At 42.8% G+C, this 15,952-nt stretch overlaps 1 protein-coding gene across 15 annotated transcripts in view; it reads right to left on the bottom strand.

Moving 5' to 3' along the window:
• Positions 1-791: 791 nt before the first annotated feature.
• The window catches only part of DLGAP2 (DLG associated protein 2), a 391,216-nt gene continuing 376,055 nt past the window's right edge, over positions 792-15,952 (bottom strand). For all 15 annotated transcript variants that reach the window (XM_083431533.1, XM_083431526.1, XM_083431535.1 and 12 more), the window contains 2 exons: positions 8,118-8,270; positions 792-4,323 (listed from right to left, as the gene is read on the bottom strand). In XM_083431533.1, the coding sequence (XP_083287659.1) occupies positions 4,105-4,323; positions 8,118-8,270 (372 nt within the window). In that variant the 3' untranslated portion in view covers positions 792-4,104. The remainder of the gene's footprint in view (positions 4,324-8,117; positions 8,271-15,952) is intronic.

The following is a 15,952-nucleotide window of genomic DNA, read 5'->3' as shown; positions in this document are numbered from 1 at the left end:
CTCTCTCAATGATAAAAGAAATAAATAAAGATGACAACATATGGCTGACATACAATGGAATGCAAATGATACAGATTGCAAGCCATAACACTGTAAAAAGCAAGTCTAGAATATTTTCTAGCTTAGCCCAAAATAATTTGTTCCATACTGCCTGATGCTATGCATGTTTACTCAGAGGTAAGTCCTGGTTTTCCCCATGCGACTTATTCACAGGTGTGAGTGCTCAGACCACAGCTTTATAGTGTAATTCCTATTACTCAGAAGCAAGTCTCATTGTATCAATAGGACTCATTTCCATGTTGTGTATTTAGGCACTGCAATCCTTTGCATGCTTACCTTGGAGGAAGCTGCAGCGGACACATACGTAAGTTTGTGCTATTAGTCAAATGTAATAACCTCACAGACTATGAAAGAGCAACTAGGCTGTAGTCCTACACCCACTTGCCTGGGAGTAAATCCCCTTGAACTCAAGGCAATTTGCTTCTGAGTAGACATGCACAGGACTGAGCTGTTAGCCTGTCTACCTAATAGTATTTTGTAAACCCTAATTCTCAAAACGGGAACCTCACCCTGTCTTGAAGAAGGAACTGAAAAGTGTACATTTTCAACATTGCTGCAGTACACAATTACATATCACATCTCTATTCATACAACAGACTTCAGCTCTAGTAATGTAACCTTCGCCATTTCTTCTAGACTGGGGCTGCTTGACTTGCAACACTACTGCAAACATCCATTTCAGTTTCCTACCACCCAACAAATTAAAAGTACAACACATGAGAAAGCATGGCTTATGACCTGCCATTATTCATTTCATCTTTCCTGTACAAAATGAAAACGGATATATATTGCACTTAAAAACTTTACTTGTGAACAGGTAACATTTTATCAGAATCAGCAGAAGGCATCTGGTTTACATTTGAAAAATTCTTCTTTGGAACAGAAGTGGAACAGACAGGGGACATGGCAGCACACACAGAGGCAAAGGGTCCTGTTCAACATCACTGCATGAACAAGATGCAAAATTAGCGTCTCGTTTACCTTTTATGGCCTCCTTTACCTTTTATGAGTTGTGCCTTCCTTACTAATAAAAGTATATATATATATATATTTAAAAACATGGCAGTAAAATAAATAAGGAAATAAATAAGAATGCTTCAAATCAAAGGTCTCGCCTGCACTGGAAGTTAGCTTCCCTTTAAAGAGGTTTCCATCAATAAATAAGAGATAGGGCCAAAATGCATTTCATGTTAATTGAGTGTGATCTTGCATGTGCATTTGTGTTTCTTTTCTGCTCGCGTGTAAATTCAGAGTTCTGTGCATTGCTGTGCACTTTTTGGAGGCAGAGGAAAAATGCCTGGCTGATAATGTAGAAGCCACTCCAGTGCAGATTCACCCTTGCAGCGCAAATCCCCTGAGCATAGCTCCTGCAAAATGAGTTCAGAGTGAATGAGGTTTTATGTGCAAATAATATTTGATGAATTAGACGCTACACTTAGTAAGTGTGGACTCTTTAAAAACTGTTTAGCTTTGCATGTAGTACATACGATATGGGGAATCAAATGCAGATTACCTTATTACCACCAGGCCCTGATTTACATAGGATTACTCAAAGGAGAAAAGCACATGTGATTTGGCAACATCTGTTCAAAAAATGAGATAAAAACATATCCATAGCCATAATAGGGAAGTGGTGGGGACAAGGAAGAAACGAGCAAGATATTTTCCAAATCTGCTGTCTCTAGGAAATGCATACTCCGTTCCTTTACTTTCATGTAAATACTTCTAATTAGCAGTTCCACTTGAAACAAAACATCATTTTTAAATTTGCCTAGACCTGCAAATATGCTTGCATTGGAAACAGAATAAGCAGCATTAATATTGTACACTACCCATAAATTGATGTACAGACACTCTTTGAATGCTCTAGGGAAGGGGATATCCTAATCTTTACAGAAGAATAGTTTAGGATTGTTATTGTTATTAATATTTTTATTTATTTTATTTTTTTGCATTTTTAGTGATATACATTCCTCTTGGTTTTTTGCTTCCAAATTCAGTTTTAAGGCTATTTGGTAAAATCTACATAAGAGATCAGGCTCAATTAACAGTGTTCTCTCCTTTCTCAAACATTCAACTCTAAAGATTCATATCTCGAAGCTAAACATGCTTATATCAGCTTTGCCCTAAAATAAGAACGCATGCGTAACAAAACACATTGGAGGGAAAGGGATGGAGGGGGGATGAGAAAACCCATTTCCAGATCTGCTTTAACCTCCTATAACTTCTAGCATTTTCAAGCTGAAGGGCTTTGCAAAGTTACATATTTAAAGTGCTCATCAAAGTGAAAAACCAAAGTGCTGTAGTATAGTTTAAGTAGCTGTTCTGCCTATGGCTAATAAATACATATTGTTCAAATAAAACCGATAACAGAATTTTGTCTCATGGATCTCATTCAGTTTTGATATTTTTTTAAAATATATTACATAATCCTTATTTCAGGATCTGTGGGATATGTTTTCTTGCGTCTTCACCTGAAAACATTTTTTTTTAAAAAAACCACACACCTAGGATCATAACCTTTGAGAAGGTAATTACATTAGAGTAAATCTATTATAGCGTTTATTTCATTCCAGAATATATTTATTTCCTAGCTTGTGCCTTGGTGTTTATCAAGGGCTTGGAGAACAAACTTCTTTTCTTACATTCCATACCTAGAAGTCATTCCATTCCTGAAATGGCATTCTTTAAGTCTGAAACAATCAAGACACTTTTCCTTATGTTTATTTTTTTTAAAAAAACCTAATACTGCATGGGGGGGAAAAGAATTCTGGAAAAAAATACAAACGTAAGCCACAGTTCACCTTTTCACCTTAAGATTACCATTTAAACTGAGATATACTTACCACTCACATTCATATTTTCTTAAACTGGTTACAACATCACAACTGGCATTTTAAACAAGCAAAGGTTTTTTTTTTTTGTATTTTGTTTTAAAGGATACCCTGAAAACTCAATTGATATAGCATTTTGAGACCTCAAATATTACACGTCATGTAGCATCGCTTTTGAATTTTGCAATCATGTTTGCAAACAAAATAGATACAACATTTTTATTTAAAAAAAAAAACCTGTTTAAAATGTAGTGAATGTTCCAAAGGAGTTAGAATCGAACTTTTCACATCTTGCTGCAGAAGATCTAAACTCTTAAGGCTTCCCTCTTCCCTCTTTTTAATTACTCAAGTCCCACTCTTTTTGCATTTCTCCTTCTGACTTCTCCAAGTGGGTATTTCTCTCTGGGCTGGACTTCCCCAATATGAAAATATTTCCATGCTTCTTTGTTCCTGATGAATGTTGGAGGTTAATGGCTGGATATCCCTGTTCATCTCCAAAAAAACTCAACTCAGTATGAGATGATAGGCCTACTGTTATTTTGCAGTAACAAAGATGAGCCGAATGGGAGAGCACATGGGCAGAATCATGAGCCAGATACAAGGCAAGGGACTAGGAGAGGAGAGAGAGATGGGTTCTTTCTTTCTTTCTTTCTTTCTTTCTTTCTTTCTTTCTTTCTTTCTCTTGACATTTGTAGCACCTTCTACTTGGAATAGCTAATGCCTCTGGTGAACGGTGAGATGCACCCAATTGAAAGTCTGTTATTCTTATCCCTAGATATCACATAATTTATAAAAATATAAATAACCAAAAAAAAAAAAAAAAGGTAAGCTGGGTTCCATCTCAAGAGGTGTTTCTTGTTGTCCTCTGAGAACATATTGGATAAGTAAGGTCTCAACAAGCCCTATCCTTTGGAGCTGATTGTTCAGTCTGATAATAAATACCGAAAGGAAAGGAAAGGAAAGGAAAGGAGGGAGAAATGGAGAGAAAAGAACAGCAGTTCTTGCAAGAGGCTCAGCAAATTCTGAGGAAACCGAAAGCATTCCGCTGCGCTCGTGGCACAAAGGACACGACACCAAGGATCATTCAGTAGGGGAAATTGTGACCAAAGGCAGGGGGGAAATGAGCGGGGAAGAGACAAACTGTACAAGTGTTTCGCTTTCATTTTGTCTTTTTAAAAAAAGATGGAGAAACTATGCCGTGTTCTAGTCCTCAAAGCCTTGTTTGGGCCTCTGGGATATAGATCTCGATGCTGTCTGCACGCTCTGTGGCTGAATTCTGCCGGAAAGAGGCCGCTCGCTTCGCAGCCATGAGCCGCCTCCGAGCTTCTTGGCGCTGTCTGTCAGGCAGGTCTAGAGACTTCTCTCGCGTGATAGGGAATTTTCCTTTGAGGGGCTTCTTTGGTACTGGAGGAGGAACCTTTCTTTCTTCCTAGTATTGAAAAAGAAGAATAAGAATAAAAGGAATTGAACAAAAAGCCAAAGAACATCAAGCGCTAACGTAGGGCAAGTTCCGACATTTGCTAAGGCTTCTGCGTGAAATGTTACATGTCCATGCAACATGGAGGAAGTTGTTATTGTGTGTCTATAGCTAGCTATCATCTATCTATCTATCTATCTATCTATCTATCTATCTATCTATGGAATGCGGGTGGTGCTGTGGGTTAAACCACAGAGCCTAGGGCTTGCCAATCAGAAAGTCGGTGGTTTGAATCCCCGCGACGGGGTGAGCTCCTGTTGCTCAGTCCCTGCTCCTGCCAAAATAGCAGTTCGAAAGCATGTCAAAGTGCAAGTAGATAAATAGGTACCACTCCGGCGGGAAGGTAAACGTCATTTCCGTGCGCTGCTCTGGTTCGCCAGAAGTGGCTTAGTCATGCTGCCCACATGACCTGGAAGCTGTATGCCGGCTCCCTTGGCCAATAAAACGAGATGAGTGCCGCAACCCCAGAGTTGTCCACGACTGGACCTAATGGTCAGGGGTCCCTTTACCTTTATCTATCTATCTATGAATGAGATATGCAATGTCAAGACTCTATATTTAAAAAACCTTTCACTTTCATAAACACAGTGCTTTTTTTTCTAAGAAAATGTTTAGGGGTACTCTCATTTTGACTCAAGAAAATCACCATTTTATAATTCAAATTGGGAAAAATCTCCTCTGTTTCACTTCAGACAGATCACACTAACACACACTGTCGTCAGCTGTATCCTGAGAAACCTCTCTCAGCAGCCATTTTACATACACACACAGAGACAGACAGAGAGAGAGAGAGAGAGCAGAAGCAGCAAAAAGTTAAAAACGACAGTTACTGGAATAACAGTCACAACAGAATGGAATGCCTCTCTCCGGTGACTCACAGTCAGCCAATCACATGAGAACTACTGCCAAGCCTCATGCTAAAAATAACCAACAATTCAACATAAGCAAACATTCCCATTTCAGGAAATTAAACCACTATCCTTAACAGAAGTAACATCTGATGAGCTCCATTCTGGGTCATAAGTGCTGTTTCCCTGTGGAGAATAGCTGTTGGGAGCATGGCAGCTGAATCATGTATGATCAAAGCATACACCGATGTTTCCCTTCTTGTCATCCCCCGGCCCTACATAAATATAAGCTGCAGAATGTTTTCTTTTCTATTTGTGAACATGCTCGTCGCAAGTAAATCCAAAAATGGCATCCATTATTAAACCCATGGAAACCCCCAAAGAGATTTCATTAATGCTGGCAACCCTGAGGAATTACCTTGCCAGATCAATTTGTGTTTACTTTACTTGGAAGCAGAGTGGAATACTTATTTTCCACAAGGTCCACTTGCAACCCTATTAAAAATTGCTGAAGCTTGTTCAGTCTTTTGGAAACAGAGGGTGCTATTGATTTCAATCAGAGAGAGTGTGTGTTAAGCACATTTTAACTCTCCTACTGAAATCAATAGGACTCAGAAGTGCCTCCTTTTGACTGGATGGCACCCAGTCTTCTTCCCTACACAGAATTACATATTCTCAAATTGAGGGAGTGGTGGAAAGGACTTGCTTTTTAATTTGACCCATTATACTTTGTTTGGCTTCTGATAAATATGAGATTGTCACTGTGTGCTCATCTCTATTCTCTTCTCTGCATTAAGACCCTTAGCATTAGTTATTGTCAGGCACACCCTAGCATAAGAACATAATGTGAGCCTGTGACCAGGAAAATGGCCCATTTAGTCTTGCATCCTGTTTCCATAGTGGCTAGCCAGATGTCTGTGGGAAACCAACAAGCAGGACTAGAGTGCAAGAACAGTCTGCACACCTGCAATTCCCAGCAGTGGTGTAGCATGAGAAGGGGCGCACAGGGGCAGTTGCCCCAGGTGCAAAATTTCAACTCCCAGTGCTGCCTCAATACAGCTGCGCACTTCCGTCGTTGGTCTCCATTAAAAATGGCATCTCCATGCGAACCGGGAAGTGACCTCTTCAGACAACAGAACAACTCTTCTTTTCTTATCTCTGGGTGATGTGGATGCCTTAGGCAGTTCAATGCACATGCATACCTGGTCTGTTTCCCTCCCTCCCTCTTCACAGCCCTGGGAACTGGCAACCCACGCTATACCACTGATTCCCAGCAAGTGGTATTCAGAAACATACTGCCTCCAGCAGCAGATGTAGAACATAGTCATCATGATTAGTAGCTCGTAGCAATTCCAGAGGAAGTCCTTGCCTTATCAAAATATTCCATCCTATGTCAGGATTTCCCTGTTGCATTTGGCTGCAAGTGCAGCCCAACTTTTCTGCAGCTCTGTTCATCTCTATTAGATTACTCTTACTTGCACTACTACCTGTGTAATGTTCAATGCCTTTGAGTTTCATCAGCAAACAATGGAAAGCTCCTAAGTTTTTCTACCAGCTATATATAAGAATATAAGAAGAACCCTGCTGGATCAGATGAATGCCTGTCTAGTCCAGCTTCCTGTTTGCCACAGTGACCAAACACCATGGGCTTCTCATATGTGCCTGCAAGCAAGGCATGAGGGTAGGACTACTCTCCCACTGTTGTTTCTTGCCATTGGTACTCAGAGGTCAATTGCCGCCATGATTTTCCAATATATAGCCAGCATGACTAGTAGTCGATGACCAACTACCTAAGAAGCTGAGGAGTTTGCTTTGGTTACTGGGAGTTTGGATGGGGCCCATGCATCAGTATCTGTGTATTTTTAAAAAAATCTGATCTGCTGCTCTGTACTCTCTCTGGGTTTTTGTGTGTCTTGAGCCCCTCTGCATAAAAAGGCAGCTTTGTGTTTCCCCATATACTAGAATGGGGAACCAAAAACCTAGCATAACTTTTCCCCCTCCTGGCCAAAGTGGATGAAATGTGCAGGCACAGAAACCAAGTGAAGCTGAACAATCCTTCTAAAGCCCTCTGTGTTCTGCTTCTCTCTCTCTCTCTCTCTCTCTCTCTCTCTCTCTCTGTGTGTGTGTGTGTGTGTGTAGCATTAAAGTTTACTCTCATTGTCAGTTCTTGAGCTGACATAGTTTTCCCCCTTCTCCAGGTTTGGGGAATACCCTGATATGCCTCCAAACTACCCATAGCGCTACTGACATTTTTCCCAGGGATAGGAACACCAGATTCCAGCCTCAGAGAGGAAGACCTGATGCTTCCTGTGAGCCATAGAATGTGGCACCTATCTACAGTATAGTCAAGGATAGGATTAGGAGCAACACAATGTGGGCAGTAGATGTCCCTCCTGTACAGCCACCCCCCAGAATTAACCTTGCAGAATCAAAGACTCAAAGCATCATTTAGACCAAATAAACTACAGTTTTGTCAACATTAGGAATTGCCCATTAATGGAGAGTGGGCAAGCATTGCTGATCCATATTTTACTGTATTTACTCGAGTTTAATGCGCCATCAAATCTAATGGGCAACTCAATTTTCAGAACCTTGAAACCAAAAAAAGTATTTGCTGGTGAATGTGAATGTGCCATCGAATCTAATGCGCACCTTAATTTTTTGCAACGTAATTTGGCCAAAAAAGGTGATTCTAGTAAATACAGTATTTTATTTATTTATTATTTTACCACTGGAACTCCCCCCCCCCCCACGCACCCACTAAAGTACACTGTGAAATAACTGGCTGAACTGGGAATAAATTCGGGCTTGGAAGATCAATGGGATGTTAGTAACACAAGGAGGTTGCACATGTCAGTGCCAATCGAAAAGGAGCTTGTCTGAACATATTTTGCTTACCTTCCTTTCAGGTGATTCTATTATTTTCCATTCATTCAGTTTCAGCTGGTGCAGTTCATCAAACTTCATACTGACATCTTCAATTGAAAGCTGTAACAAGTCCCAGAATCCTGCTAGATCCTGCGAAGTCGGCCGTGGCATTGCACTGGGATCCTGACATAGATACAACAAAAGAGGTGTAATTCACTTGGGAGCCAGGATGTAAAATATTTTTGGAATGATGCGAAGCTTTTCACACAAAACAGGTCTTTCCTACATAGTGCAAAAGATATTAATGCTCTTTCCCCAAATTTAACTATGGTTTGGTTGAATTTGGATCAGAACCAGGGTACATATATGAGAAAATGGGTGCAAGATATAGATCAAAGAATAGCCAGGAAACCATGGAACTGGATTGGGGACAACTTCCATTCTAATATAATTTCAGGAGACCTAAGGCGGAACTATTAAAAAACCCTCTATCAATGGTATTTACCGTCTTATAAATGGAACTTAATACAGTGGCGTAGCGTGGGTTGTCAGCACCCGGGGCAAGGCAAGTAATTTGCGCCCCCTAACCCAGGGCAAGGCAAGTAATTTGCGCCCCCCCTGCACTGTCCCTCCCCCAGATAGTCGCTCGCTCTCTCTCCGTACCGCACCGCACCGCATGCCTGGCACCCTCCCCTCCACAGTGGGCGGCGACCCGGCGGCTCGGATCGGATTCGCACAGCCAGCACTGCAGTGAGAGAGTGAGTGAGTGAGCCAGGTAGGGGCAGAGAGGTGCGAGTGCGCGCCCCCCAGATGTTGCACCCCCCACGCTACGCCACTGACTTAATATACAAGTTAGGGTTGGATAAATGTTGGAGATGTGGATTGAACAAAGCAGATTACGTGCATATCTTTTGAAATTGTTCTCAAACAGAAATATTCTGGAAATCATGCTAATATATCTTCTATGTTAGTAACCTTGGAATTGAAAACATTTCTGAGTGGCTATCTAAAACACACAACCGTTGGCCAGGAAGGGGATTAGTCAAACAATAATCAGTTCCTAGAAATCAGGTTCCCCATTTTAGCTTTATGTGAACAATAGAGTGGGTGCAGAGTCAGGCCTCTGGCAGGCCAAACACCACCTTGGAGGAATATGGGATCCTCCTAAATCGAGGGTCCTGGCTGAGCTCGGGACCCTTAAGCCACCCCCACGGGTTGTGTTGTTGCTAGGCATGGCCCAAGCCTTGTCTGTTGGGCCCTGGGATTGCGCTTGGCTGTTTGGGCCAATTGAGGCAGGTGGCGTGCCAATTGAGGCAGGTGGCGTGATCCCGGGATCTTAAAAATGCGGCAGTGCAACAGGGGTGGGGCACTTGCTTCGTGCTGTTGAACACCCTCCCTATTTTAGGTGCCGCTGCTTTGGCCTTGCTTTGGATTGGGTCACCTGTTTCGGAACAGGGGCTGGGTATTTGGTAGACTGGCTTTAGCCACTTGGTTTTCGCCTACCCCCTTAGCAATCGTCACAACTTGTAAGGTTTGGTGGTTAGGCATTGGTTTATAGAAATGTGCGGGAGTGGAGGTGCGGCCATCACCTGCCCCTCCAGAATAGGGCATTCCGGTAAAGGAATCTGGGGGTCCTGGATCTCGTCCGAAGCCCACTTGAGGGGCTAGGGCCATGCCAGGACCACAGGAACCCCGGGGTGAGCTTCCATCGATCTTCACCAATGTTGCTCCCTCGTTTGGTGTTTACCCTTTCAGACTCCCTGGCAGAGAGGCAGGAGTCAGTTATAGTCCCTGACCAATGCCTAGGCCAATACCGCTCAATTTGTTTTGTAATCAATAAAGTTGTGGCCTGAATTTTGCCCAAAAACCTAAACTAAAATTATGTGTCTGTTTGAAGTTATTTACTGGGGAAGGGCTTGGGGGCCTTGGGGCGCAACTGTTGTCTTGATGGCAGCAATACAAGAACATAGAAGAGAATTGAGAATAGATGAATTTATCACAAAATGTGGAATTATTCTGAGGAATCGTACATCATTTTCTGGTTAAGTGTGTTTATTGGTATGATTATATATATATATATATATATATATATATATATATGAGAATGATTATATTTTCCAGAAACAAACAATCCAAGAAAAGGAAGGTGGTGTCTTCTAATAGCCCTGGTGCCATAGAAGTTCTAGAAGGAGCTTCCATTGACCAGGAGGAGACACTTTAAACATTTTTCAACAGACCCTTCTTGCTATTGATGATCCAATTCACATATCCCTTCTCCTTTCCAAAGGTCTCCTGTGAGCCACACACAGGGCTCTCACTCTACCATTTATCAGACTGTGCCTTAGGGGTTTCCTGTCAAAAGCCAAGCATGTTTTGAGGAGACTTTTTGTGTTTTTCAGAATTAACTTTGCTCCTTAGGCAATCCTTAGTGGAGGAGATGGGAGTGGCTAATGCTAATTTATTTTTTCATTTTACATGTAATTCAACCAATAATTTGTTAATTTTATATCTCAGTGCAGCACGCGTCAAGTGCATAGTATGTGCCAGACCATTAGAAATTAGATGGAGGTTAATACCGTTTTGGTTATTGCAAATGAGATTTAATCCACTTGCAGCATTTAACAGAAGTCTGGCTGCTTGTGGCACAGTCTACCCTGCAATGGGTGGTATTTCATAGAATGCATATGCATATTTGCATTGCAGATATTCTTCACTTTATCCAGGGTTATGCTTTATATAATATATATACCACCATGACTATTAGACTATACCCCACTGTGGTTTTCCATTCCACCCTAATTTAAGGGGGTGATTTTTTACTTCCTAGACAGCATCTTAAAAAGCAGAGACACCACCTTGCCAACAAAGGTCCGTATAGTGAAAGCTTTGGTTTTCCCAGGAGTGATGTATGGAAGTGAGAGCTGGACCATAAAGAAGGCTGATCGCCGAACAATTGATGCTTTTGAATTATGGTGCTGGAGGAGACTCTTGAGAGTCCCATGGACTGCAAGAAGATCAAACCTATCCATTCCAGCTCTGAGTGCTCACTGGAAGGACAGATCGTGAAGCTGAGGCTCCAATACTTTGGCCACTTCACAAGAAGACTCCCTGGAAAAGACCCTGATGTTCGGAAAGATTGAGGGCACAAGGGGAAGGGGACGATAGAGGATGAGATGGTTGGACAGTGTTCTCGAAACTACAAACATGAGTCTGACCAAACTGCGGGAGGCAGTGGAAGACAGGAGTGCCTGGCGTGCTCTGGTCCATGTGGTCACGAAGAGTCGGACACGACTAAATGACTAAGCAACAACAACAACAAGTGATTTTGCTGGAAACAGTGAGTTTGCCTTCTGCATAATTGCCAATGTTGCTCTTTCGTTGAACAGCTCTTGCTTTACATTCTTTGGGCCACAAGAGGGCTGCCTCCTGCCACCGAAATGTATATATAAATTGATAATGTGCAATGCTCCACACTAATAACACCTGCCCAAAATGCATAGCACTGGAGATGCTTCGTCTTGAGGCACCCTTAAATTTGATCTTATCCAGAAACTCGTCTTTCCGAAAACAACACAGAAATGCAGCTTGAAATAAATTGATCTATGTCCAGAGGGAAAATAGCTAACAAAAAGGGCATGGATGATGTTTGCACTTCTGTATTGGTCTATAACTGCATTGCCTTGAGCTGTGATCTCATTAGAATTCAGAAGGCTAGTAACATCCATCTCTGGTAGGTACCAACATGAAGAAAACCCCCGGTTTCTGCAAAGGAGAATCTAATATGTAACTGCACACACACACACACACCCTTTGTTTGTGTATATCTGACTACACTATTAAGAATAATGCACCAAATTCACTTTTGAAATTACTTAAGGCGGCACTCCTGGCCTAAACATAAATCAAATGAGAATATCGCCTATCTTGCAGTTAGGTGGGTTAAGATGAATGATTTTGCCACCGTGCAGCAATTTTAGAAATGCAATGCAATGGAATCCACAGACGACAAGATCATATCAAGGCACTATGTCTGCAATTGACTCCAAAGCTATCCCTCTTTTGGGAAGTTTTTTAAAAAATCTGGCTTGCAGAAGCATAACAGTCTTAGGGCGGATCTGCACCCATGTTTTTTAATGTTACGGAAGGGTTAAGGAACGATAACGCTGATAGACACACGACGTCCTACTTTTTACGTTCATAATGCATTATTACCTTGTCTTTTTTATCGCTTAATTTTTTATTGTTTTATGCTGCTATATCGGTGAAACATTGCTCATATGTAGTGTTTAACTTTTTTTACTGCATTCAAGCCCTAAATAGTCGTTCATTCATTCAGTATCTACTTTGAACTTCAAAAAAGGGTTTTATTCCCGGGGTAACTTACAATTATCATTATCCATTTTTTAAAAAAAGTATGAAATAAAAAATAAATAAATAACAGTAACAGTGACAACCCCCTGGTCCCAGCTGTGTTAAAAAGTCAAGTTCTGAGAGACTAAAACTATTTATTTTTTTTAAAAAAAAACACCCTGGAAAAATCTGTGAAATGTTTTCTTGTTGGGTGCAAGAAATAAACAACAATGCGGCTGGTAATGGCAGGTGGCAACCCCTCTTCCTCTCACCTGTGCCACTACAGTGTGCACCTAGATGGAGCTGTGGTTGGGCAGGGTGTTGGAAAGGTTGAGGCTGCATAGAAGTACTGCCCAAACTAATTTGGTACTCCCATGGGTGCATCTGTCCCCACCGCTCATTCCACGCAAGATGCAGCAATGGCGGCGATGGAAGGGCTACTCTGCATCTCCATCCCATGGCTCCTGCTGCAAGGAAGGAGCCAGGCAGACACCACTGAGGAGAGCATTCCACAGGTAGGACGCCACCATTAAAAATGACCCACCTCACCACAGGCAGCACCCAAAGGAGGGCCTACCAAAGAAGATTGGCTGATATGGGGGAAGCTAATTCCCCCATATCAGCTTGCCCACAGCTCTGAAGGGAAGTGTCAGCATTTTGAGTCGAGCCTGGAGGTAGAACAGGAAGTGGGGCAGCTGCTGACTGTTGAGACTCAGCCCCAAGATTACAGGGCCGATAGGTCAATTTGTGGAAGTGTTCAACTTGGAAACTGAAATCCATTGGCCACTTGCTTTGCCCTTACTTCATCTCATGCTAGTGGTGCTGTTACAAAAGCATTAGAGTGGTACCTCGGGTTACAGACGTTTCAGGTTACAGACTCCGCCATCCCAGAAATAGTACCTCGGGTTAAGAACTTTGCTTCAGGATGAGAACAGAAATTGTGCTCTGGTGGTGCGGCGGCAGCAGGAGGCCCCATTAACTAAAGTGGTACCTCAAGTTAAGAACTGTTTCAGGTTAAGAACAGACCTCCAGAACGAATTAAGTTCTTAACCCGAGGTACCACTGTAGTGATGTTCAGCTGCCCTCTTAGTGAGACTCATCCCAGTTGCTCTGATTCTGTATGGCATTTCTGAAGCCAGGAAATATGAAACGTGCCAAGACTGCAATTGATTTGTGCTCCATTCATAAAACAGTCCTCCCTCCCTCCCTCCCTCTCACAGCTACTCACCACATACCTTCCTGCGGGGGAAAAAAAAAAAGATTTGGAAGAACCTGCCACATTCTGGCAAGCTTGGTTGCTACGGTGTGTTTCTGAGGGCCGAACTTCATGTGATGTTAATTGCATGAGAGGAGCCCTTAAGGAATGTATTTGCTGTAGTTAAGATGTAAATCAACAATCATAGCTCCCTATTTACATTAAAAAAAAAAAAAAATGCGCATGAAATGCATTCACTCAGTTAACATCAAGTCTGCTTTCTCCTTGGCTCTTCTTTTTCCACTCTAGAAACTGCTGGCTTTAAAAAAAAGAAAATAAAGAATTTTTAAATTTTTATTTCTGTCCTGCACCATCTGAAGAGATGCTGCTGGACTTAAGTTTCCATCACACCTGGACACACCTGGATGGGGGTCAGAGTCCAATAATACCTGGAGAGACCCAGCTTCCTGACCTTGGTGTTAAGCTTCAGACCAGCAGAAAAAAGGAAAGAAAAATAGCGGTGGATGAAACAGACAAGGCCCTGTCTCTGAAAGGCCTTACAAGCAAAATACAGTGGTACCTCAGGTTAAGTACTTAATTCGTTCCGGAGGTCCGTACTTAACCTGAAACTGTTCTTAACTTAAAGCACCACTTTAGCTAATGGGGCCTCCTGCTGCCACCGTGCCGCCGGAGCACGATTTCTGTTCTCACCCTGAAGCAAAGTTCTTAACCTGAAGCACTATTTCTGGGTTAGCGGAGTCTGTAACCTGAAGTGTATGTAACCTGAGGTACCACTGTAAAACAAATAAATGGAACTGGAGGACAAGTAGCTACAGAATGCTAAAATGTGGTTGCAAGCCCAGCCGCAGAGCCCCCCAACCTAACCACTGAATGGTAAATGAATGGTGATGACAACAGTCTGAGATTTAAAATGGCCACAACCTTATTGATTTCAGATGTAGGAAGCCTTGGCATATGCACTGGGCATGTATCCCCTCAGTCCCTGGGGGACAGAGGCATGACAGGGTCTATTTGGGGGAGGAACCATCGCAAAACGCAGGTTTACACAAATAGCCACCTAACGCTGAGGGAAGCTCTATGGCCCACTAGCCCTATGCACTTGGCTCTTTGGACAGAGACTTCCCTCCAGACCCCTCTCACTGGGTATCCTGTTAACGCCGCCACAGGGAACGGGGAGTGGGGTAGTCACCACTTCATGAAACCCCAATTGGATGAAAGACTATAGGATTCCGCCCAAGGCCTTAACCGCCAAAGTTGTTATGGGAAAGGCAAAACCTGCAGAGCGGGGAAAATTCCTTCCCAGCCCTGAATATGACAACTGACACTAGACCATAGCAAAGCCCACCTAGCTGAAAAGGAATGGTTAAAGCAAATAAATGGGACTGGAGGACAAGTAGCGATGGGATGCTAAAATGTAGATCCAAGCTTCTCCATTTGACAGTTCTGAAGGATGGGTAGGTGCGACTCCCAGGTGATCTCACGGTTACAAATTAAGGATCACAACGTACTTTAAAAGTGGATGGCGTTTTGATCATCAATAAGTACTTTCAGGAAATTCCAGTGCTCCACATGCAACAAGGAAATGTGTAACAGACAGCATTATAGTAATGTTTCCGTCGGCAGTGATCAAAAGCAGCGACTCTTCTGAAAGTGTTAATGGAGGCGTCGATTACAAGGACACCGTCTGAGAAGCGAGAGCCTTGGAATAAATATGAGCAGGGCTGGTGCTCTAATGTGGCACGGTGAGGCGCAGGCCTCAAGTCTGGTGGATCATAAAGGGCAGCAGATTGTGCTTCCTACCCCTGACTGCTTCTACCAGGCAAGTAATCAGGTGCCCGGTGCGAGGCCAAAAATTGGTGCCCCCAAATATGGATCTCCTCAATGTTGTGTCCCTTTGGCTCTGTACCCTGTGCGGGGGAACTGCCCACACCATCCTAAATCTGGTGCTGCTGCTATAGCCACCTCCCTGATTAGCATTCAACCAACTGTGGCTGCTACGAAAGCAAGGGCATCCACCATAGCTGATGCTGCTGCACATTCACCAACTCATTGACTGGGCATGTACCAATGTCTTCACTGGCATGGCAGCAGAGCCCACATCTCCTTGCTCGGAGGACAGAGAGTGAGGCACTGTGGTTAAGGTGACCAGGAAGAGAGCTTGTGTTGCTGCAGCACTGCAGTGGCAGACGGCGACAAACATTTCAAAGCCTCTGCTAAACAGATAATTTAACAGTATTTTGCACCACTGCTGTGACGTGGCAGCGACACAGGGGGTTCCTGGAGACCATCTCAGTTGCAA

Source organism: Podarcis tiliguerta, assembly GCF_965153285.1.
Source record: "Podarcis tiliguerta genome assembly, chromosome: 3".
NCBI lineage: Eukaryota > Metazoa > Chordata > Lepidosauria > Squamata > Lacertidae > Podarcis > Podarcis tiliguerta.
Note: the sequence above shows the minus strand (reverse complement) of the source record. Positions and strands in the feature narration are given on the sequence as shown.